This window comes from Eptesicus fuscus, chromosome 5 (assembly GCF_027574615.1).
Source record: "Eptesicus fuscus isolate TK198812 chromosome 5, DD_ASM_mEF_20220401, whole genome shotgun sequence".
Classification (NCBI taxonomy): Eukaryota; Metazoa; Chordata; class Mammalia; order Chiroptera; family Vespertilionidae; genus Eptesicus; species Eptesicus fuscus.
The window spans coordinates 56,327,697-56,350,533 of NC_072477.1; the positions used below are offsets into that span (position 1 = coordinate 56,327,697).

General features: G+C 42.0%; 1 protein-coding gene across 1 annotated transcript in view; it reads left to right on the forward strand.

The window, feature by feature from the left end:
* The window catches only part of MYO5A (myosin VA), a 195,244-nt gene that overhangs the window by 166,874 nt on the left and 5,533 nt on the right, over positions 1–22,837 (forward strand). Inside the window, exons 31-38 of the mRNA XM_028147757.2 lie at positions 1,038–1,236; positions 3,402–3,476; positions 4,125–4,218; positions 12,344–12,490; positions 14,945–15,099; positions 17,621–17,710; positions 19,405–19,555; positions 22,167–22,449. Of these exons, the coding sequence (XP_028003558.1) occupies positions 1,038–1,236; positions 3,402–3,476; positions 4,125–4,218; positions 12,344–12,490; positions 14,945–15,099; positions 17,621–17,710; positions 19,405–19,555; positions 22,167–22,449 (1,194 nt within the window). The remainder of the gene's footprint in view (positions 1–1,037; positions 1,237–3,401; positions 3,477–4,124; positions 4,219–12,343; positions 12,491–14,944; positions 15,100–17,620; positions 17,711–19,404; positions 19,556–22,166; positions 22,450–22,837) is intronic.

Sequence of the window (22,837 nt, forward strand, 5' to 3'; positions counted from 1 at the left end):
CTGCTTATTCTGCTTTGTTTGTTCTAACCATAAACCATTGTCATTAACTTTGTGGTGTTATTGGTTCAAATCCTCTTGAAATTTTATACTGACTAAAATATTTTTAGTCTGCTGTTAACAGTTTGCTTGCAATGGCATCAATAAATCTTGCCCAGCAGTTGGTAACCAAGGGGATTAGAATAAAAGAACATCCTTTCTTTCTTCATGTTAATTAATTACTAACTGTAACTTTGTTTTGTGTTTAGAAAGGGGGTGAATGTGGGGTGCATGGTAAAGGGGGGATGCTATTTCTCTCTGCTGTGCTCACTGCTGATGCCTGGGCATAGCTGACTTGAGTGTTTGCTCAGAGAAGCAGCAACCACTTTGTTGGTCCTGTTAATACTTACGTTCTAAAACCATGTCTTGTTAGGATTCTTTTACTGATAGGGAAGTTTATGGGGAGAAAGAAGATGACAGATTTAAAATATTTGTATATGAAATTTCAGAACTACCTGTCTGGATTTGGTAAATCTGTATATATTTCAGAGAAGCATTCAGCTATTCCTTTCATCACAGATAAGAGTAGAAAGTAAAAAGGGGACCCTGGTCACACCCTCTGCCTGAAGTTAGTAATGCTGACATTCTTGAAGTCATATGAATTAGATCAGTTCTTTGTAATCTTGGATCCATAATGCAGTTATTTTATGGCAAAGGTACTGTCTTTGCCAACTTAAATGCTTGTTTGTAGTCAGCCAGATTGAAGCTGTCTTTTAATTGGTTATTTTATTCATCATTCCTGTGAACTCTCAAAAGAGCTAAAACTCCCCTGCTTCTCAGGGCCTTTAGAACTTTATATTCGTAGCAGGGCCCACAGTTCAGAAAGACACAAACGTGTCCAGTTCTGGTCTTGAGTTTCCTGACTTTAATCTGAAGTCAGAAGTTGCGCAGACACTCGAGCCCCCGCTTTTCCTGCCCTTGCTAGTGAGCACGAAGCCTCGCCCCACCAGGCAGGGACTCTGGTGTCATCACCCTTTCCTTCCCGTGTGGCTTCTCCACAGGCTCCTGGAATCCCAGCTCCAGGCACAGAAGAGGAGCCATGAGAACGAGGCCGAAGCCCTCCGTGGGGAGATTCAGAGCCTGAAGGAAGAGAACAACCGGCAGCAGCAGCTGCTGGCCCAGAACCTGCAGCTGCCCCCCGAGGCCCGCATCGAGGCCAGCCTGCAGCACGAGATCACCCGGCTGACCAACGAAAACTTGGTAAGGGCCTGGCTCAGCAGGGTGCCCCACACCGTCACCCTCTCACTCAGCAGAGATGGAGTGAGGAAAATAGGACTCTCTTGGCAGAAATGGAAAAGGCATGTGCGCAGGTTGTGTTTCTCACAGGAGCTCTCTCTACCCACTTGGAGGGTCTGGAAGGTATCAACCAGCTGCATGCTGGGCTCTTGAGATCCTCGAGAACTCACATGGCCTCTTTTCCACCACTGCAGAACCTCTGCCGTTCTCTGCCGTTGGTTATGTGGTTGTTGTGACAGAGACTGGGGCCAAGGTTTGTTCAACTGTGGTTCCCAAACAGCCACTGAGGCCACCCCAGCCTCCATCTGTAGCAGACAAGTGGGGTTTAGAGCTATGGTCTGCAAGGCAGTTGGCAGAACCAAAGGGAACTTTTGGTTGACATTGGATGGAGCTCCCAGGTCATAGAGGAGAGAGAGCAGTGTGCAATGAAATGAGAAGTTTGTTTTTTTTTCCACTTCTCAGATTCTGAACAGTGGCACAAGTTTTTTTCTTTTCTTTTTCTCTTTCTTTATTTCATAGAAAGTATTTTCTAGAATATTTCTTTCTCAGTCACAAAATAACTTTTATTACAGATTTATAGATTTTTAAAAATCTACTTAAATTTGATAATATATTTATTAAATGAAAGGTCATTGAAAAGTAATGATTCCATGTTTCTATATAAAATCTAGATTGTAGTGTCAGCCTGGTTTTGAGAACAGCTGTTTAAGGCTGGTAGTGTTTTGCCTTTTCTTTAATTCCGGGTTTTAATCTATAATAAATAGTTTGGATTTTCTCTGAAGATTTAACAATCTGAATTATCCCTCCATTATTCCATTAGTGATCATTTTATGTTACAAATAGTTTTCTAGTGTCATCTGTCCAACTGTCTTTTATATTAATCAGAAGCAGAACCCAAAGGTGTTCTTTTCAGAGCCCATCTGTGCCCTCGAGGACAGAGGACACATGTGGGAGGCTCCATTGTGGGAATGGGGGAGAAGGCTGAGGGCAGTGTTTGGACTCTCCAAGGTGACTGAAATATCACTGATTTCTGGGGGGAAATCTTCCAGATCATGGACTGAAATGTCTTTTTATTACTTTCAAGTGTATTGTTGCTTAAGTTTAACTAACAATGCTTAAATGCCTAAGAATTGATAAATATACTAAATAATATAATAACGATCAGTGTATAAATTATCTGCTTATAAATGATTGTCTTCAAATACGAGGTGAAACCGTGAAGTAAAGATGCTTCTAGGTGCAGATTCCCAGTTTTTTCATCAAGCTGATTAAGCATTTCCCTTGCAGCCTACAAGTATTCTCTTTCTTGATAATTTTGCATAACTAATACAAAAGTAAACTAAGCCCCCAAATTCTAAGCTGGTAGTCTAGTTAATGATATTGTCTGCGGTTTAGGAAAATCCTTTGCAGCTCAGCCGCTTCTCCTGCCTCACTGACTGGAGACTGGATTCAAACCTAAGTATAGGGAGTGATGCACTTTTTCAAAGTTATTGTAGTTTCTCAATGTTAATTGTGCATTTCTTTAGGAAACACGTGATTAGAATATTAAAACAGCTGGGAACCGAGGCTTAGGCCTTGGAACTGCTGCTCTGAGTAACCCCCCCGCCCACCTGCCCCAACACAAACAGAAGGTTTTCCTCCTCCTCTAGTGGATATACTTCCCAGGCCTCCCCTGCTGCCTTTCAGGGAAGGAAGGCACACAGCTGCTCGCCGGCCTTTTCCACCTTCAAACAACAGCGCCCATGTCGCCATTAATTCTATTTGCCTGCCCTACTCTTGCCACAACTGCTGGCAACAAAAAGTGCAGCAACTTGTGAGCAGGTCTAAGGAGTGAAATTGTAGCAGCCTTACCCGGGGACTCGAGCACCACTTTGTTCCCCTGCTAACCGATGGCATCCTGGCTATGGCCTGTTTCCTCTGAGCATGTAACAGCATATGTCACAGCATAAAGCTGGAATTGTCTTACCAGAAAGATCAGAGGGCAATGGCAGATGACAAATCAGAGCCTTGTCAGTAGATACAGTTTCATTATTTATCTTAAAATATTTTAAAAATTGATTTTGCTGAGGGGTAGCATTCCCCTCAACAACACAGAGAACAACAAATATCCATTATGCCTGTTTTTTCAGTATTTTGAGGAATTATATGCAGATGACCCTAAGAAGTATCAGTCATATCGGATTTCACTTTACAAACGGATGATTGTATGTAAACTCAAGAGTGCTTTTCTGTTGCTTTCTGCACTACTTCTAGCTCTCTGCAACTGAGGGGCTGCCTGCTCCTCCCAGGAAGTCTCTGCAAAAACTCTGATGAAACCTGTTTCTCCCCACAGCTGTCTGTCAGCCAGTGGTGTCACCTCTACCAGTGTCCTGCGTCCATTGTCGTGTTTGGTTTGTTACTGACTCTAGGCTTGCAGTGTGATGGAAGTCAAAAGTCAAAAGCTCCTACCCAAGTTCAACTGCCCTTAAAACTCTCCACAAAACATTTTGTGCATTCATCAAAATTTATTTTGCCTCTTGCCCCTTTAAAAGAAAACATTGCACTGGAATAGTGGTACATTTTACGAGCATTTAATTGTTTTGCCCATGTGGAGTCTACTGGAAAAGACTCCCCAGTGAGCCTGCTGTCCGTCACGCTGTAAAGGATTGTACTGCATCGTGTATTTTAACATTCGGCTTGTATTAGAGCTGCATTTCCCATGCCTGCCAGTTTCAGCCAGGTGGTGGCTCCACCAGTGAGCTTTTCTGTGAAACTAACAGTGCTATTTCTATGATTTTGTGTCTGCTTTCCTTCTGTGCATTTTAGAAGACCTATTTTGATCATTCTGTTGTATTTCTCATTTTGACCTTTAGGATTTGATGGAACAACTTGAAAAACAAGATAAGACTGTCCGGAAACTGAAAAAGCAACTAAAAGTATTTGCCAAAAAAATTGGTGAATTAGAAGGTATTTTAAACATGTTTTATAACAATTGCTGAATCTTGGTTTTGTATTGCTATACTAGTGTCCTAATAGGTTTGCATGCGAATATCGGGGATGATAACAAAAATTACTTTCAGCAAACCTAGTGTCTGTGTAGTGGATACTTCCGTTTTGAGGTGGGGGAAATATTGTTTTCATTGTAGTAACAATTTACAAAGCAAGAGAATCCATTCAACAAATATCAATTACTACTATGTCAGGCACTGTGCTAAGTTAAAAGCATGGATCCTGGAGCTAAGCCTTTTATTTTTAAAAATATATATTTTATTGATTTTTTACAGAGAGGAAGGGAGAGGGATAGAGAGCTAGAAACATCGATGAGAGAGAAACATCGACCAGCTGCCCCCTGCACACCCCCTACCGGGGATGTGCCCGCAACCAATGTACATGCCCTTGACCGGAATCGAACCTGGGACGTTTCAGTCCGCAGACCGACGCTCTATCCACCGAGCCAAACCGGTTCGGTGGAGCTAAGCCTTTTAGATTCAAATCCTGGCCTTCTACTATTAATCATCTGATATTGGGCAAATTATTGAACCTCTCAATACCTCAGTTTTCCCACCTGTTAAGTGGGAATGATAACGGTGTACTTGACATGGTTTGTAAAAATTAAATTAATTAATATGTATTGCATTACTATAGATCCTGATTCATAGTAAATGCTATATATAACTTAATTATTATTATTGTTAGTATTAGGGATATTAAGATTAGTAAGACAAAGTCTGTATCCTCAAAGAACTTACCATCTAATGCAGATAAATAGAGAAGTAAATAAGAAAAAAATGAATTATGATTATAAAGAAGTAATATTTTTTAAAATATCTCATGATTTTTATATGATGAGGATGGGAACATACCTTAAACTAGAGGCCCAGTGCACAAAATTCATGCACTGGGGGCAGAGGGTACCTCAGCCCAGCCTGCACCGTCTCCAGTCTGGGACATCCCTCTCACAATCTGGGATTGCTGGCTCCCAACTGCTTGCCTGCCTGCTAGCCTGATCACCCCCTAACCACTCCCCTGCCAGCCTGATCGATGGCTAACTGCTCCCCTGCCAACTCAATTGTCCCCAACTGCCCTCCCCTGCAGGCCTTGTCCCTCCCAACTGCCCTTCCCTGCCGACCTGGTCGCCCCTAAATGCCTTCCCATGCCGGCCCAGTCACCCCTAACTGCCCTTCCCTACTGGCCTGATCACCCCTAACTGCCCTCCCCTGCAGGCCTGGCCCTCCCCTGCCGGCCCGGTCAACCCTAACTGCCTTCCCCTGCCGACCCGGTCACCTCTAACTGCCCTCCCCTGCAGTCCTGGTTCCCCCCAACTGCCCTCCCCTGCTGGCCTGGTTGCTCCTAACTGCCTTCCCATAAAGGCCTAATCACCCACAACTATCCTCCCCTGCCGGCTATCTTGTGGCAGCCATCTTTGACCACATGGGGGCAGCCATCTTGTGTGAGGGCGAGAGGGTCAATTTGCATATCACCTCTTTATTATATAGGATACAAATGAATCTCAGTGTGTGGGTTAGTGTGTTTTTTTCCTTCAGATTAGGGTATTTAGGTACCAAGAATATAGCAGTGATCAGGGCTAAAGCCAAATTCTAATAACACTCTCATTGTTCAAGAGATTTAGGGTTCTTCTTTGGAACTGCCTTCAAATCTATGCAAACTAGGATCATTTTGAAAAAAAAAAATGATACCATGTTGTCTGACCACCTATCCTCTCAATGTCACTCTGCCTTGAAGGGTGAAGAGTCCCTAGCACTGGGAATGGTCACAGTAATCTACCATGATTCACTCTGTGGTTTTCATTCTCCAACATGCCAGGCATGTGGGTCTTTCTGTTTCTCTTGGTCAAGTTCTGCTCATCCTTTGAGAAGATCAGAGTCATGTGTCACATCCTCAAGAGCATGCTTTCCTGATCACCCAGACAGACCTTATGCTTCCCACTCTATGTATCACAGTTGGATTCACTTTTATGGTTTTCACTGTCATATTTTTAGCCATTTTTTTTCTTTGAATTATTGGCTTCCTCAATGGACTATGAGCTTCCTGAGCATGGGACCACCTCTTACTTCCCCTTCTTTTCACAATACCTCGCATAGTATTTGGTCCATCTTAATCATTCCATAAATGTTGGCTGAATGAATAAGTTTCAGAAATATTTAGAATGGCAATATAGATATTTACTTTGAAGATATTTACTTTGTATTCCCTTGGATATACAAATGCTGAAAGATTTACTTAGAAATCAAATTACTTGGCTGTCATATTTTATATATAATCCTTATAGCATTATTGATTCAGATCTTACATATCAGAATAAAATTTTGAATCTCCAAATCATACACATGGGCTAAAATGTCTATTGGCCCTAGCTGGTTTGGGTCAGTGGATAGAGCATCAGCCTGCATACCAAAGGGTCCTGGGTTCGATTCTGGTCAGGGGCACATAACCTCAGTTGCATTCTTCTCCCTGGCCCCAGCCCTGGTCCAGGCATGTGCAGGAGGCAACCAATTGATGTGTTTCACTCACATCGATATTTCTCTCTCTGTCTTTCCCTCTCTCTTCCACTCTCTCTTTTTCAAAATCAATTGAAAAAATATTCTCGGATGAAGATTAAAAAAATAAAATGTCTGTTGGCAGAACTTTGAAAACCTTTATTCACAGAACATTTCTGCACTTAACGCTGCACTAATTATATCATGAGATGATAATTAGATTGCAGAGTACTTGCTTGAAAGAAACTGATTTCAAGGTATCAATTTGTGAGATTGTTTTTTAAAACTCCTAATCGTTTCACTTGTTATTTTAAGTTCTTACTAAGATTTCTTTGATATGTATCTTTTTAATTAAAGAGATAGATTAGGATATTTTAAGATGCCAGCAAGTTGAAGCCATTATCAATTAGAAATCTTCTGGTCAGTTAAACTATCCTGCCAACTATGTTCTTAAACCTGTACTTAGCACTTGAGGAGGCAATTCATAGATTAAACAAAAAGATCATTAAAATACCCTTAAGAGAAGTTGAATAACTGATGCATGTCTAAAGAATAAAATGAAATCAGTCTATTTGATCTGCGCCCTTGGGGAGAGCAGTTTTCCCCACTTCCCAGTATTAGAGAATAAAGGTGACAGGCTTCTCGAACATTTTTCCTATCCCCTACCCCCATTATACAGAAAATACTGGCAACCTTGTACAGCAAAGCACCTTCTAATATATAGAAATCTTTGTGTATTTTTAAAAATGTATATTATAATATACTTAAGTTCTTCTTGTTTAAAATAGGAGGTTCTTGCCTCCTTCTATGAGTAACATTTAATTATGGAGACTTTTGTAGAAGCCAATGAAAACATTTTTTATTTTTATTTTAATTTTTTTTGTATAGTACTTGGCAGTTTATTTACGAAGATCTTTCACAGACTTATTTCATTTAATCCTCACAATGACCCTGTGAGGAGAGTGCTATCAACTCCATTGTACAGCCAAGGACATAGAGGCTTTAAGTATTTTGAAATAATTTGCCTAAAGCCATGCATTTAATAATGAAAAAAACCAGAGGGGGTGCAGAGCAGTTTTTGGTTTTTTTTTCTATCTCCCTCTGCATCCTGGTAGAAACCCTGCCTTTCTTCTACCCACACTGTTGAAAGGGTGGGAGATGGGAAGGAAAGACCAAGTTATTTTTAATGAAATGCTAGGGGACATTATATATCCCGAGTCCCTCTGTAGCAGACTTTCTTATCTATGAATCTGGACTCCCCGACCATAAAGTCATGATCATGTTAATATCCAGCAAACCGTTTTTGTTAAGGGCTGTTGTCCAATAGCAGTGTGATAGTTAGACACTGGTCAAAACATGTTTACACTGTTCTAGAGAAAGTCTGCATAGTACCTTGGGCAATCCACTTCTACTTCTCTAATAAAACTGAGTATTCCTGATACAAATGTGACTTTAGAACGACCTTGTAGGAGAAGAAAAGTATTATCAGTGAGTTGACACATTTTTCTAACCTTCAGCATCTTAGTCCATTGGCTGAAAACTTTTTTTAAACATCAACGTATATAATTTTAGCAGAAATTACATAGCTAAATGGAAAGTGTTTCAAAATTTGATCTGCATTATGCTATATTTTAATCCAGGATTGGGTGTTCCATTTCAGTTTTCATGGAGTCAAGGAATTTAGACCTTAAAGAATTCTAGAAATTGGTTAATCATATTATAGGAGGAAAAAAAAAAATTGAGGCCCAGAAACCATAACTGACTTTTAAAGTTTCATCCAGTTAGTGGCCAAACTAGGACAAGTCTTCTGAGAACCACTGACTTCTTTCCTTTGTGTCATATTTTCTAACGGACTCTCTCTATTTATAGGAATTTGACTGCCTCAATTAAACTGTGACCAAACTTCCTGGTACCAAAGTGAGGAAAAATAAATTAAAATTCTATCCAGTTTGGCTCAGTGGATAGAGCATTGGCTGGCAGACCTAAGGGTCCCTGGTTTGATTCTGGTCAAGGGCAGGTACCTAGGTTGCAGGCTCAATCTCTGGCCCTGGTCAGGATGCGCGAGGATGTGTCTCTCTCACATCGATGTTTCTCTCTCTCTCTCTCTGTCGTTCTCCCCTCCCTTTCACTCTCTAAAAAATCAATAGAAAAATATCCTCAGGTGAAGATTAACATCAACAACAAAAAATTCTAGTGTCCTTTCCTTTTCTAGGACAAAAAGGTTCAGGAATGTTTTTCCTCAAGTATAAAGAATCTGTGAGATAGAAATAGGGATCTCTTCAGGTCTTTCTAGAAGGAGGTCGGTATTAAATGGCGCATTGGACTGGATGATCCCCCAAGGTCTCTTTTGTCTTTGAAAACTGAGGTGGTGTCCTGGCTTCTCTCTTTCAGACTTTATGCTTTTCTGTTGCTACACAAGGGTTGATATTTTATTTTAGTAGCAAGTGATTTACTAAGTGAATCAAGTTTATATTGAGTTGACATCTATATATTTTTAAAGATTTTTTTATTGATTGGATTTAGAGAAAGGGAGAGAGAGAGAGAAAACACACACATAGATTTGTTGTTTCATTTATTTATGCAGTCACTGGTTGATTCTTCTATGTGCCCTGATGGGGGATAGAACCCACAATCTTGGTGTATCAGGATGACGCTCTAACCAACTGAGCTACCACGCCAGGGCTGACATCTACACTTTATCTTTTTATTTATTTACATATATTTTTTATTTATATATTTTTATTTTATTTTTATTGATTTCAGAGAGGAAGGGAGAGGGAGAGAGAGATAGAAACATCAATGACGAGAGAAAATCATTGATCAGCTGCTGACATTTTATACAGAACCAAAAATATCTTGGTTAGAGATTTTACAAAAGGAAAGTGAAGCTTTCTTTTAAAACATATTTCATAAATTCTGAGGTGCACACTTTTTGACATTTTAACATCTCTGATGTCAGGATATGTCTTGTAACTGTTGATGGGTTATAGTTTAATTGCAGTGTTTTCCTCCTTTAGTGTTATATAAAATTAGAGGCCTGATGCACGAAGATTTGTGCAAGAATGGGCCTTCTTTCCTCTGGCTGCTGGCACTGCCTTCACTCCGGCCTGGAGCCGCCTTTCCGCCTTCCCACGCTGCCCAGGGGCCCAGAGCAGTGGGGTAGTGCAGAACGCCTGTGTCGTCACCATGGCAACGACACAAGTGTCCCGCCCCACCCCCGGCCGCTCAGCGTCTTCATAAAAATTAACCTGCCACCTTTGTTGGGTTAATTTGCATACTCATTCTGATTGGCTGGTGGGTGTCACAAAGGTATGGTCAATTAGCATATTACTTTTTCATTAGGTAGATAATGGTATTTCATAGTCAATGGCACCATAGGTATTATGAAATAAGTAGATTTAAAGCATTCTTTTTACATCACATGGAGTCCAAATATGTACATTTATTAATGAACTTAATATGCTGAATCTATTTCCTCCCAGTTTCCCTTCTTAGGATTATTTCTTTGGCCGAAAGCGACTAGTAATCTAGATAGAAGAGATTTTATTCTTTTGTATTGTACATGTAGCATGTATGTGAGCTGCGAAGGCCACTTTGTGCAGATTTCAAGATCCTGGTGCTGTTGTGTTTAAACTGACTCCAGGAATAATTTTGTAAAACTGAATAGTTTGAATCTTCTATCTCTGTGTGGAAGCACACATTTCACAGTTACCTTGGTTTCCAGACTGCACCATGCACATGAAGCACTAGGTGCCATAGCCCTGATTTGTCCAACCACAGTGCGGCCACTCCTTAGATCAGTGATGGTGAACCTATGACACGCGTGTCAGCACTGACACACGTAGCCATTTCTGATGACACGCGGCCGCGATGAAACATTTGCTGCTCCTGAGGATGAAACATTTGCGACTAGAGTCTTGGAGTTAGTTTTTTCCTCAAAGTGACACACTACCCGAGTTATGCTCAGTTTTTTGGTGAAGTTTGACACACCAAGCTCAAAAGGTTGCCCATCACTGCCTTAGATATATAGTGCTGATGACCGGTGACCATCTTCAGTACTGCTAGTCTTGGTGCTGCAGCAGGAGCTCTGACAGCTGTTGGTATTCTCTCCCGTAGCCTCTTCCTGTGGAACTGGCTTCTCAGACCCAACACAGGATTGCCCCAGAGCAGTGGTCGGCAAACTCATTAGTCAACAGAGCCAAATATCAACAGTACAACAGTTGAAATTTCTTTTGAGAGCCAAATTTTTTAAACTTAAACTTCTTCTAACACCACTTCTTCAAAATAGACTCGCCCAGGCCGTGGTATTTTGTGGAAGAGCCACACTCAAGGGGCCAAAGAGCCTCATGTGGCTCACGAGCTGCAGTTTGCCGACCATGGCCCCAGAGTGACAGGAGAGCATGCTGACACCTTGTATAGTCAGCAGCACTAACCTTTCTGATGCCTCTGATCTGCATCTGTTTGCAGGTCTCTGAACTCAAATGAATCTTCACCTGAACGGGTTTCTTAACTGCCCCCTTCCTATAGGTAACACAACCTGCTCACTAGCATGTGTCTGCACAAACACCACAGAACTCTAACTCCTGTGTTCCCATACCTTCTCTTCCGTTTCCCATTTAGTCTTAATTCTGAGGTGATATTGGAGACTTTTTGAATCCTTAGCATTATTCTTCTCCAGCAGCTGCTACTGACAGTAGTGACCACTTTTAACCTCTGAACGGGTTAACCAGTAGCTGTGGTTTAATGGTTGCAACTTCATGGTAGGACTGTTAACACTTAACTAGAAACAAACAAACAAAAACTGAATAGTATTTAGGAAATTACATTAAATAGAGGTGGTTTTATCTGCTCATTATTTCTTTGGGAATGAGGGATGTCAGGAGCAAGTTAGGTCTTTGTCTTGGGAAGCCTCTGTGAAAAAGAAAACATTTCACATCAACTAGTGTGAAGACACACTATCCTACCAGCTCTCTCATTGGTTTGAACTGATTGCAATGATACATTCAAAGTAAATGTTCTTTTTCTTTAATGACTAGATTCATAGAGCTGAAAGTGAGGGGAATCTTCTATAGTTTTTCTTCCTCTTTGTAGAATATTATGTTTTTCCTTCTGTCCTTTTGTGATTTAAAGTCTAAATATATTTAACTATTTATGATTAATAACAATTCATTAACCAAGAAGTTAAACCACTAACTTTGGGAACATTTAATCTTATTACAGAGTAAATTTATTACCTCCCTCTCCCCCCCAAAAAAAATGCTTTTGAATGGTTCTCTGACGTTAATAGTAGCTGTCAGTGACATCACCATTTACAGCCAATTTTAGCAGAAAAGGTAATTAAAGAGGGAAGTGGGGTGGGGGGCCATTGGGGGTTATGGACACATATAATACCTTAAACAATAAAAAATTTTTTTAATTAAATATATTTGCTTGGGGAAAACAAAAATAAATAAAATAAAAAGGGGACAATTAAGTGGCAAATATGGCACATTTTTATTGTTATAGAATTCATCATTTAAAATTATAGGAACATAAAACCTTCTCATCTTTTCCTCCTGAAAAACCTTTTCTTCTCCTTTTTGTTTCTCATGAAGTGGGCCAGATGGAGAACATATCCCCAGGACAGATCATTGACGAACCCATCCGTCCAGTCAACATTCCCAGGAAAGAAAAGGATTTCCAAGGAATGCTGGAATACAAGAAGGAGGATGAGCAAAAACTTGTTAAGAACCTGATTCTGGGCAAGTGTTTTCTTTCTTCCATTCTTTCAGTTCTGCAGGCTAGGAAGTCCAAGATCAAGGTGCCAGTTAGTTTGGTTCTTGGTTAGGCCTCTCTGGCTGGCTTGCCAACAGCCCTCTTCTGGCCACCCTCACAGAAACAAAAGAGAAAATGGAGGGGGGCGGGGCGGGGCAGAGAGGGAGGAGGGGAGGAGAGAGAGAGAGAGAGAGAAAGAAAGAGATCTCGAACACGTAAGTATTTTGTGCCTGGGATAAAAGGTCTTTCTGGTACACATGTCAGTGGTGGGAAAGACTAGTCACTGATTTTTGAAATATTCAACACCAGTTTCTTTAGTCCTCATTACATACTGCGCATTTGGCGCTGCAGAAGCATCCTGGCCGCCATGCATTGTCAGTCAAACAGCAGGGACGCTTGCCTAGGATGCAAGTCCACCCATACAGATCCCTGGAGGCCAGGCCTTCTCAGCTCTGGTTAGACTAACCTGGAAGTTTTTGAAAAGTATTGTTGTATGGTCCCCACCACAGACTGATCACATTACAATCTAGAGGGAAGAGCCTGGCCATGTCTAATATTTTTTTAAAATCTTGCAAGGAATTGATCACACTGCTCTAGGCCATTTGCTTTCCTGAATTTCTGTTTTCCTTGCTTCCCTAGAAAGTGTATGACTAAATATATCAACAACAATAGCTCAGTAATAGAGGAAAAATACACACACAAAAGAATTAAGGAAAATATTTTAGCAATGGAAGGGGAGGGCGGACAAATGAAATGGGTGTGGAAGAAGCATTTCAGAGCAGCCTGAGGTCTTGGAGATTGCTCTGAGGAATACTTTTTAGGGGAGGGTGGGAAATGGTTAGGGAGTGTGCACAGTTCTGAACTGATGCTGAACATATCTCAGCCTTGGCATAGCATTCCTCCCCCAGGTGCCAGGTGACAGCAGTATGATTGGCAGTTATACCTGATTTAAAGTTCCTAAGGTTCCTGGCATTAAACTTAATACTATATTTAGGTGCAGAGGTGCTAAAGTTTCAACTTGATCTTCATTTATCAAAAATGTTAAGGAGCCACTGATTTTTAAACATAGAGTTTAAGCAAAGATTCATCAGTTCAATAAACATTTAGGATGCTCTTACCAAGTGCCACGCATTTTCTGTGCTGGGTAACAAAGAGAGTAGAGTCCCTATTCTCATGAAACTTATATTCCAGTGCGAGAGAAGATAGAGAAAAGCCCTGGCTGGGTAGCTCAGTTGGTTAGAACATCATCCCGATAGGCCAAGGTTGTGGGTTCCATCTCCAGTCAGGGCACCTACAAGAATCAACCAGTGAATGCATAAATAAGTGGAGCAACACAAATGGATGTTTCTCTCTCTTTCTCTCTTTGGCTCTGTCTCACTCCTCTCTCTCCTTTCCTCTCTCTCTCTCTAAAATCAATCAATAACTAAAAAAGAGAATAGAAAAAACAAATATAAAATGGGGTAAAAAGGATGAAGAGTGAAGGCAGGTGTACTAATTTATATAAAACTGTTAGGAAAGGCCTCTTTGACAAGGTGATCTTTGGACAGAGACTGAGGAAGTAAGGAAGCAGTTCATGCTGATGATATCTGAGGAAGAACATTCCCGGCAGAAAATAGTTGGCACATAGGCCCTGGGGTGGGGCAGGTTCAGCCAACCGCAAGGAGACCCGTTTTACTAGAGCACAGTGACCTGGGGCAGGGGATCAGACCTGATCACACAGACCATGCTGAGGAATTCGTTTTTAAATGAATGAGGTGAGAAGCTGCTTGGAAGAGTTTCATAACAAGAGTGACATGATCTGACTGACATTTTCCTATAGAATTACTCTGGTTGTCAGGTGAAAATGTACCACTGGGGAGCGAGGGATGGATCAGAGACCACAATCCAGGAGGAGATGATGGGGACCTAGACCAGGCAGTTGGTAGCTGGATTCTGGATGTGTTTTGTAGGTAAAGCCAACAGGATTTGTTGATGGATTAGGTGTGTGGTGTGAGAAAAAGAAAGACATCAAAGGTGATGACAGGTTTATAACCTGAGAAACTGGAAAAAGGCTGGAACTGCCATTTATTGAGAGAGGGACAACTCCTGGAAGAGCAGGTACCACAGGAATGGAGTTTGGTTTGGATGGGCTCAGTCTGACATGTCTGAGCTGAGATGCCAAGAAGGCAGTTGATCCAAGAGACTGGAATTCAAGGGAAAAGTCAGGGCAGAAGATAGAGATTTGGGAGTTGTCTTGGCAGAGACAACTAAAATTCACCATGTTCCCACCCTCAAGAACTAACTTCTCTTCCTGAGCTATTAAAATACTCTTTTTATGTGACCTGTTTACCCTGAACGATTGGACTCGCACATGAGAACTGTGCTTTCATTGTCTCTCAAAGTGCTTCTCATGAAGACTGTCAGTGTGAGGTAAGATTGTTTTCTCTCTCTTCTCTTTTCAGAACTGAAGCCACGTGGTGTAGCAGTCAACTTGATCCCAGGGTTACCAGCGTATATCCTGTTCATGTGTGTTCGACATGCCGACTACCTGAACGATGACCAGAAAGTGAGGTCGCTGCTAACGTCCACAATTAACAGCATCAAAAAAGTATTAAAGGTCAGTCATGTTTAATAAAATTCTCATAATGAGTATAATGACAGAACCTGCATGTAGGGACTTTTTCTCCCTCAGCCTTGAGGAAGGTGTGAACACTTTGAGTCTTAAGGGATGCCTTCCACTGTGAAAATGTACCACAGTAGGAAATGTTTTTTCTCACAGATTGTCTATATGCTTCTTTCAAAACAGGACTCAGGATAAACAGTAATCAAAACTAATTTGATTTAATTGCATTTAATTGTGGAGAAAATTGTTTCTTCATAGACAGAAATAGTCTGCTTTAAGGTCTTACTTAGAAGTAAATTTAAAATATTTAATGGAGTCCATCATATACAGGGAATATGATGCTATCGTTAAGATAGGTATTAAATAAGTTCAATAATACATGGCTCATTTTAAGAAGATAGTTGATGAAATAAAGTTTTTCTTGGAACTTTTCTTACCATTTTTCTCCAAATCACCCATAATTTTCCTTGTAACCTGTGCCTGATTCCACGGGAGAAGCAACACACAGATACTAATCAGAAAGGAAAGGCTTGGAAAAGACAAAAATTATGTACTAAAAGCAGGAAGTCCTACGTAAAATGACTCAGTGATTATGTTGCATAATCCTCCTCCTGACTCTAGAAAAACAATGAACGTTATTCTTAGTTTTAACTCAGGTGTTTCTGTGAGGAGCTAAGAGAATGTGTTCTGAATACTTTGCTTTCTGATATCTGACTTAAGGAGAATTTTTAGAATGGAGATAAGTGGAGAGTTAATATGCCCAGTGGGCACTCAAATCTAAGGTGTGTTTCATGAAATACTTTTTTTATTGTGGTAAAATATATATAACAAAAATTATAGCATTTAACCATTATTTTTATCCTCACCCGAGGATATGTGGAGTTTTGTTGTTTATTTGTTTTTATTAATTTCACAGAGAGAGAGCAAGAAACATTGATGTGAGAAAGAGACATCGATTGGTTGCCTCCCATATGCGCCCGACAGGGGATCCAACCCAAAACCTGGGTATGTGCCCTGACTAGGAATCAAATCCTCGGCCTTTCGGTGCATGGGATAATACTCCAACCAGCTGAGCCACCCGGCCAGGGCTTAACCAGTGACCAGCTCTGTGCATAAAGTGCATTCATATTGTTGTGCAGCCATCACCACCCATCTCCAGAGCCTTTTCATCTTCCCCATCTGAAACTCTGCACTCAAGAAACACACCCCGCCCCCCAGCACCTGGTCATGACCTTTTGACAGATGCTAGTTCTCAGTCCCTATTGCCAAGATGTTCTATGTAGTTATAATCTACAGTAGTTACTGAAGCGTGGAATTTCTGAAGATTTCATATTTAAAAATTGATGAATAGAATTCTTCTGAATAGAATTCATTTCATTTTTGGTGTACTGATGCTCTAGTGCACTTAGACTACAAGTTTTGCTAATTCTTAGGCCAACTTTTACAAAGACAACAAAATCAAATCATAAGGTTTTCTCCCTTTCATCTTAATTGCAAGAAGGCATTTATCTATTTGACTAATTATTGTACCAGATTGTTTCAAGATTACAAAAGAGAGGGTACTAGAACCTAACACCCTTTTGATACCATTTAAAATTGATGTGCATTTGTCACACATCCCTTTTTTAATTGAAGTATACTATTGTTTGTCTTGTATCCTCGCCGGAGGGTAGCTTTTCATTTATTTGTATATTTATTTTTAGAGAGAGTGGAAGGGGAGGAAGGGAGCGGAAGAGAAAGAGAAACATCAGTGTGAGAGAGACACATCAGTTGGGGTTGGGGTTAGAAACTGCAACCCAGGTACATGCCCTTGACCGGGAATCGAATTTGAGACCCTTTGGTGCACAGGCTGCCACTCTAACCACTGAGCACACCAGCCTGGGCTCTGTTTGGATTTAGCAATGAGTTTTTTGGACATGTGCCCCAGTCCTGATGAAGAGACAAGTAGCTTCCCTTGTGTACTGCTCTGCACTGGACTTCCTTCATCCCATTTCTGATTCACTGCTCAGAAATTGTATCTTACCACCCTGGCCGGTGTGGCTCAATTGGCTGGGCGTTGTCCCATGCACCAAAAGGTCACCGGTTCAATTCCCATCAGGCACGTACCTGGGTTGTAGGCTTGATCCCCAGTAGTGGGTGTGCAGGAGGCAGGTGATCGATGTTCCGCTCTCACATTAATGTTTCTCTCCTCTCCCTTCCTCTTTCTAAGAAAACAATTTAAAATCTTTTTTTTTAATTGTATCTTATGATGTTTAACCTAACCTGGGTTTCAGTGTTTTTAATTGTATCTTATGATGTTTAACCTAACCTGGGTTTCAGTGTTTTTAATTGTATCTTATGATGTTTAACCTAACCTGGGTTTCAGTGTTTCACAATCTTTCTCGTTCTCCTTTGTGATTTATAATGGTTTATAATGGTAACTGAAAGAATGGGCCTTCTGGTATCTGTTCAGTTATTTTTCAGGTTGTTATTTCTCCAAGAAAAAAAGCAAATTTAGGCTTATTCTCTCTTTCAGAAAAGAGGTGATGATTTTGAAACCGTTTCCTTCTGGCTCTCTAACACTTGCCGGTTTTTGCACTGTTTGAAGCAGTACAGCGGAGAAGAGGTGAGAAAACCTGATTATAAAACTAAGATGCTGTGCCTTCTCTGATCTTTTTAAGGAAAATGTTTAACCATTGGTTAATTTAGAAACCTGAATTCAGAGGTGGCTTGGAAGTTCATAATTTTGTTTGATGTTTATTATTTATGGAACAGTGTGACTGTGGGGAACAACCACGTTTCTTTCCTCTGAGAGTTTGTATTATAAGAAAACACAGTAGAAATAAAATGAGCATTGGTCAGTGAATAGTTGGAACAGTGAAACTTTTTGTCAATATGTGGAAGTGGACTAGTCAAGGACTCTTTAAAAATTAAACAGTTGTAGCTTACTATAATGCTTTAAAGGTGATAAGTTAAGACATGTCTTTTTAAATTTGTCCCAAAATCTGTTTGGCTTTTGTTTGTAGTGATGTATTCATCAATTGTTTGACAGGCTTTATTTTTTCAAAAATGTAATACGTTAATAATTATTGTTTATTAAGGGCTGCTTACTATGCATCAGACAGCACTTACTAGACACTGTGTCACTTAATTCTTACAACATTTCTGTGCGATAGGGATTATGACCCAGTTTTACAGATGAGGAAACTGAAGCTCAGTGAAGGTCATCCGTTTGCCCAAGTCCTCTCAGCCATAAGGAGCAGGGCTAGGATTCTGGGTCTGCCTGCCTCCGAGAGCCCGTGCCCCTAACCACTCCCCTGCACCGCCCATCCTTTGCCAGGAGGGTAGAATAGAAGCGAAGCTGTAGCACTTGCTGAGCACCCAGACAGAAGCTTGGGACAGAGGATGGTCCTGGCAAGTGATGGGAAATACAAATGTGAGCAAGATGTGGTCCCTGGGAAGATGGGACTGACAGACCAGCATTCCCCAGAGGGGCCATTCGCTGCCCTGTCATTCCCACTTCTGGACCGTATTGTTAAGGATTATGGGCAGAACCCATCAAGTGGGCTGTTGCCTTTGGCAGGCAATATCTGACAGAAATACTTTCTTGTACCGTTGTCTTTCCATTTTAACAAATACCACCAAGAGATGAAAATCATCTGTGGATGCCATGAAAGGAAAACTTTTTATGTATCTACCAGTCTCTGTAGAAATTGATCTGTTTTAAGCTATGAATGCCCTTTGGGTACAGTATTTATAAATACGACTATATTTAATGAACTGAAGTTTAAACATGTTAGTACTTTAGGTAGTTTAGTAGTAAACTTCATGTTTCATAAGTGAAACACATTAATTTTTTTACAATCCTCATCAGAGGATATGTTTTATTGATTTGAGAGAGAGAGGAAAGAAGAGGGGGAAAGAGAGAAAAACATCGATCAGCTGCCTTTCGTACACACCCCGACCCAGACCAGGGATTAAATCGTGACGTTTTGGTATATGGGACCATGTTCAACTAACTGAGCCATACCGGCTAGGGCAATTTTTTTTTTTTAGATTAAATTCTCCCATCCTATTTTATTGACATTGCTATTGGAAAGAAATGCTAGGTTTCCAAGTTTAGATAGTATTCAGAAGCTAGTAAGTGGAATTTTAAAGATGGAAACACACACTGAGAATGATCATCCTGGCATTTATGTGTGGGATGGATGGAAACTCTGTGAAGAGAGAAAAAGAACAGGAAGGTGCTGATCAAGTGAGTCTGACAGACAGCAGACATCTCACTTCCGGTGCATCATTAACTCTGCGTTGTGGCTCTAGGGCTTTATGAAGCACAACACATCTCGCCAGAACGAACACTGCCTCACCAACTTCGACCTGGCCGAGTACCGGCAGGTGCTAAGTGACCTGGCCATTCAGATCTACCAGCAGCTCGTGCGGGTGCTGGAGAACATCCTTCAGCCCATGATCGGTAAGGCCAGGGCGTCGCGGACATCAAGTCTGTCTACCTCACATGTCCACCAGTAGACGACCACCAATAGCACATGTCTCATAGCATGTATTCAAACGGAGAACATTAAAATGGTCCTAAAATTAGCTGAGGAATCCCAGAACATGGGATGTTAGCCATGACTAACTGGGATACATCAGAATCACTGCTTCCACAAGACCAGGACGGCAGTGTCTAGTTCCCCTCCCCAGTGTGCAGTACCTCTCTCTAAGACTGGGTAATGCTGTGTACCCAGCAGTAGACCTTATTCCTTGTCCAGTTTTGAAAAACACTTCAAACTTTGGTCTAGGACCGTGGTCGGCAAACTGCGGCTCGTGAGCCACATGCGGCTCTTTGGCCCCTTGAGTGTGGCTCTTCCACAAAATACCACGGCCTGGGCGAGTCTATTTTGAAGAAGTGGCGTTAGAAGAAATTTAAGTTTAAAAAATTTGGCTCTCAAAAGAAATTTCAATCTGTTGTACTGTTGATATTTGGCTCTGTTGACTAATGAGTTTGCTGACCACTGGTCTAGGAAACTACTATACTGCATCTAAGACTAAGAAGGCTGGGGAGGGTTTGCACTTAGGCTAATTAATAGGCTACATTAAAAGAGGTGGGAGGGTACCATGGCAACAGAACAGGGCTCAGACACCCCAGGCTAAGTTGTACATCTCATGGCCCCTCTGGAATTGTTAAAGGCAATTTGATTTAATGCAGCAGTTTCTAATTCAATGAGCCCCACTGGTTGTGTCTGTGTGGGTGTGTACTTTGTGTGTTTCTGTTTCTAATATGTGTTTTCAGCTAATGTGATTCCATGTACCTCGCTTCATATGTGTGCACTCATTCTGCATGTTTATTTATGTACTAGTAGCCCATTTGCAGGAAGAATCCTGCAAGCAGCCGCTGCGCCCTGCATGCGCTGCCGCTGCCGCTGCCGTTGTGGCCACCGTGCCTGCACCCGTGCCCCGCTGCCGCCTGCCCCCCTCCACCACCGCTCCACCCCGCCTGGGCTTTCCCTCTGGCAGCGACCTTGCTTTCCGCTTTTCCTCCCTCTTCCTTCTAAGTTGTCTTCAGTCTTCACTCTTCCCTCCCTCAGTGTATGCAAATTAGCCACCATCTTTGTTGGGTAATTTGCATACTCACCTTGATTGGCTGGTGGGCGTGGTTTGGGTGTAGTGAAGGTGTGGTCAGTTTGCATATTACTATTTTATTAGTTAGGATCATGCTGCACTGTGGAATGTGTAGCATGTTTGAAGTCAGAATTAGGGGGCATGTACAGATTGCAGGCTGCTAACTTTAAATGCTTTGAATTTAAAAAAACAGGCACACACACTTGTTTTTAACTTACCAAGCTCTCATTCTCAGGCAGATTATCAGCAGCCTCTGAAGACTGCTCCTAGCTGCCCTTTCCTCCCCACCCCTGTGTTTTCCTTATTTCCACAATTTCTTTCCCTTCTGTGGGCTCAGAGTGTTCCATTTTCTATCGTAAGCCCACAATCAAACTAGAAACATAACAGGCTGAGGGAACCATGTGAGTCGGTGATTTCTTCAGTCATCCCCTGAAAAGTCATGAGTTTAAAGCAGCCTAGGTCAGCTAAATGCAAGAGGTACAGATGCAAAGAAGACCAGCTTCAGTCAAACTTTTTTTCCTATTTGTGCCTGTTTTTATTGGATGAAGAAGAAGTTTACCTCTAAGGTGTCCTACTTAAACCCACCACCCAATCCCCCAGTGATTCAGCAGCAGCTGTATGAGGTCCTTGGAGGCTGAGGTTAGCACTAGGAGAAATAAAAGTGAGTCAGGCTTGGCCCTTGCTCTCAGGGGGCTCCCAGCCCAGGAGTAGGCATCCCAAAACCGTCCTAGAGGACACTTAGGCCACATGTTATGAGAGCACAGGAGAGGAGCAGCAGTGCCCCAGAGGAGAAGGCTGAATCCTGGGAGGCGGAGCTCAGGGCAAGGAAGGGTCCAGCTCCCAAGTCTTCTCTAAAACCTCTGCCCGGGCTCCTGCCTTTCTTCTTCTTTTTTTGTAAACATATATTTTATTGATTTCAGAGAGGCAAGAAGAGGGAGAAAGAGAGAGAGAAACATCAATTATGAGAGAGAATTAATGATCGGTTGCCTACTGCATGCCCTATACTGGGATCGAGTCTGCAACCCAGGCATGTGCCCTAACTGGGAATCAAACCATGACTTCCTGGTTCATTGGTTGACATTCAACCACTGAGCCACACCGGCTGGGCAGGCTCCTGCCCTTGCTACTTGATTTGTTTGCCTCTGGGGCTCACACGGCGCTGGAGAACGCTCATCTTCTCCTAACTGCTGCATACCTCTCCCAGAACCCTCCCAAGGTACCACACCCTGGTGCTAGTACAGGCTGCTGCTTCTTAGTTTAGAAAATACACCATTAAGATTTCGTAATAAGTTTTTGCATTTAAGAATTATTCCTTTATTAAAAATCTGGAAGCTTTTTTGGGGGGAGTTCTTTCCCCCTCTGTTTAGATGCTCAGCTCATTTTCCTAAACTGAATGTGTGAATGTGTGTGCACATGAAACGGTGTCCTTCCAGATCCTCTTTTAACGTGAACCCCTCGTGCAGTCTCAGGCATGCTGGAGCATGAGACCATTCAGGGCGTGTCCGGGGTGAAGCCCACAGGGCTGAGGAAGCGGACCTCCAGCATCGCCGATGAGGGCACCTACACCCTGGACTCCATCCTCCGGCAGCTCAGCTCCTTCCACTCGGTCATGTGTCAGCACGGCATGGACCCCGAGCTGATCAAGCAGGTGGCCAAGCAGATGTTCTACATCGTGGGGGCCATCACGCTGAACAACCTCCTCCTGCGGAAGGACATGTGCTCCTGGAGCAAAGGCATGCAGATCAGGTGAGAAACGCCAACAGTGATGGCCTCTTCTCGCTGCCCCTTGACTGCCTGCCAGCGTGCGGGGAGCTGATGGCTGTCTCAAGGTCAGTGCACCTGATGTCTGTCTGGGCCACAGCCACGCAGCAAAGGGAGCGTGGGCGTGGAGCCACGTCCTTCGGCCTGGCTGGCCCTCTCCTCAGTCATCATTGCTCCGCTGTGCCTCCAGCAGGTTCCACTCACTGCTAAGCTAAGTCTTCAGAGGGATTGGAAAGATGATGAAAAATACATAAAGATGGAATAGTTGCTTCCTCTTCTTTTGTGTGTATTTTACTTATTTTTTAATATATTTTTATTGATTTCAGAGATGAAGGGAGAGGGAAAGAGAGAGAGAGAAACATCAGTGATGAGA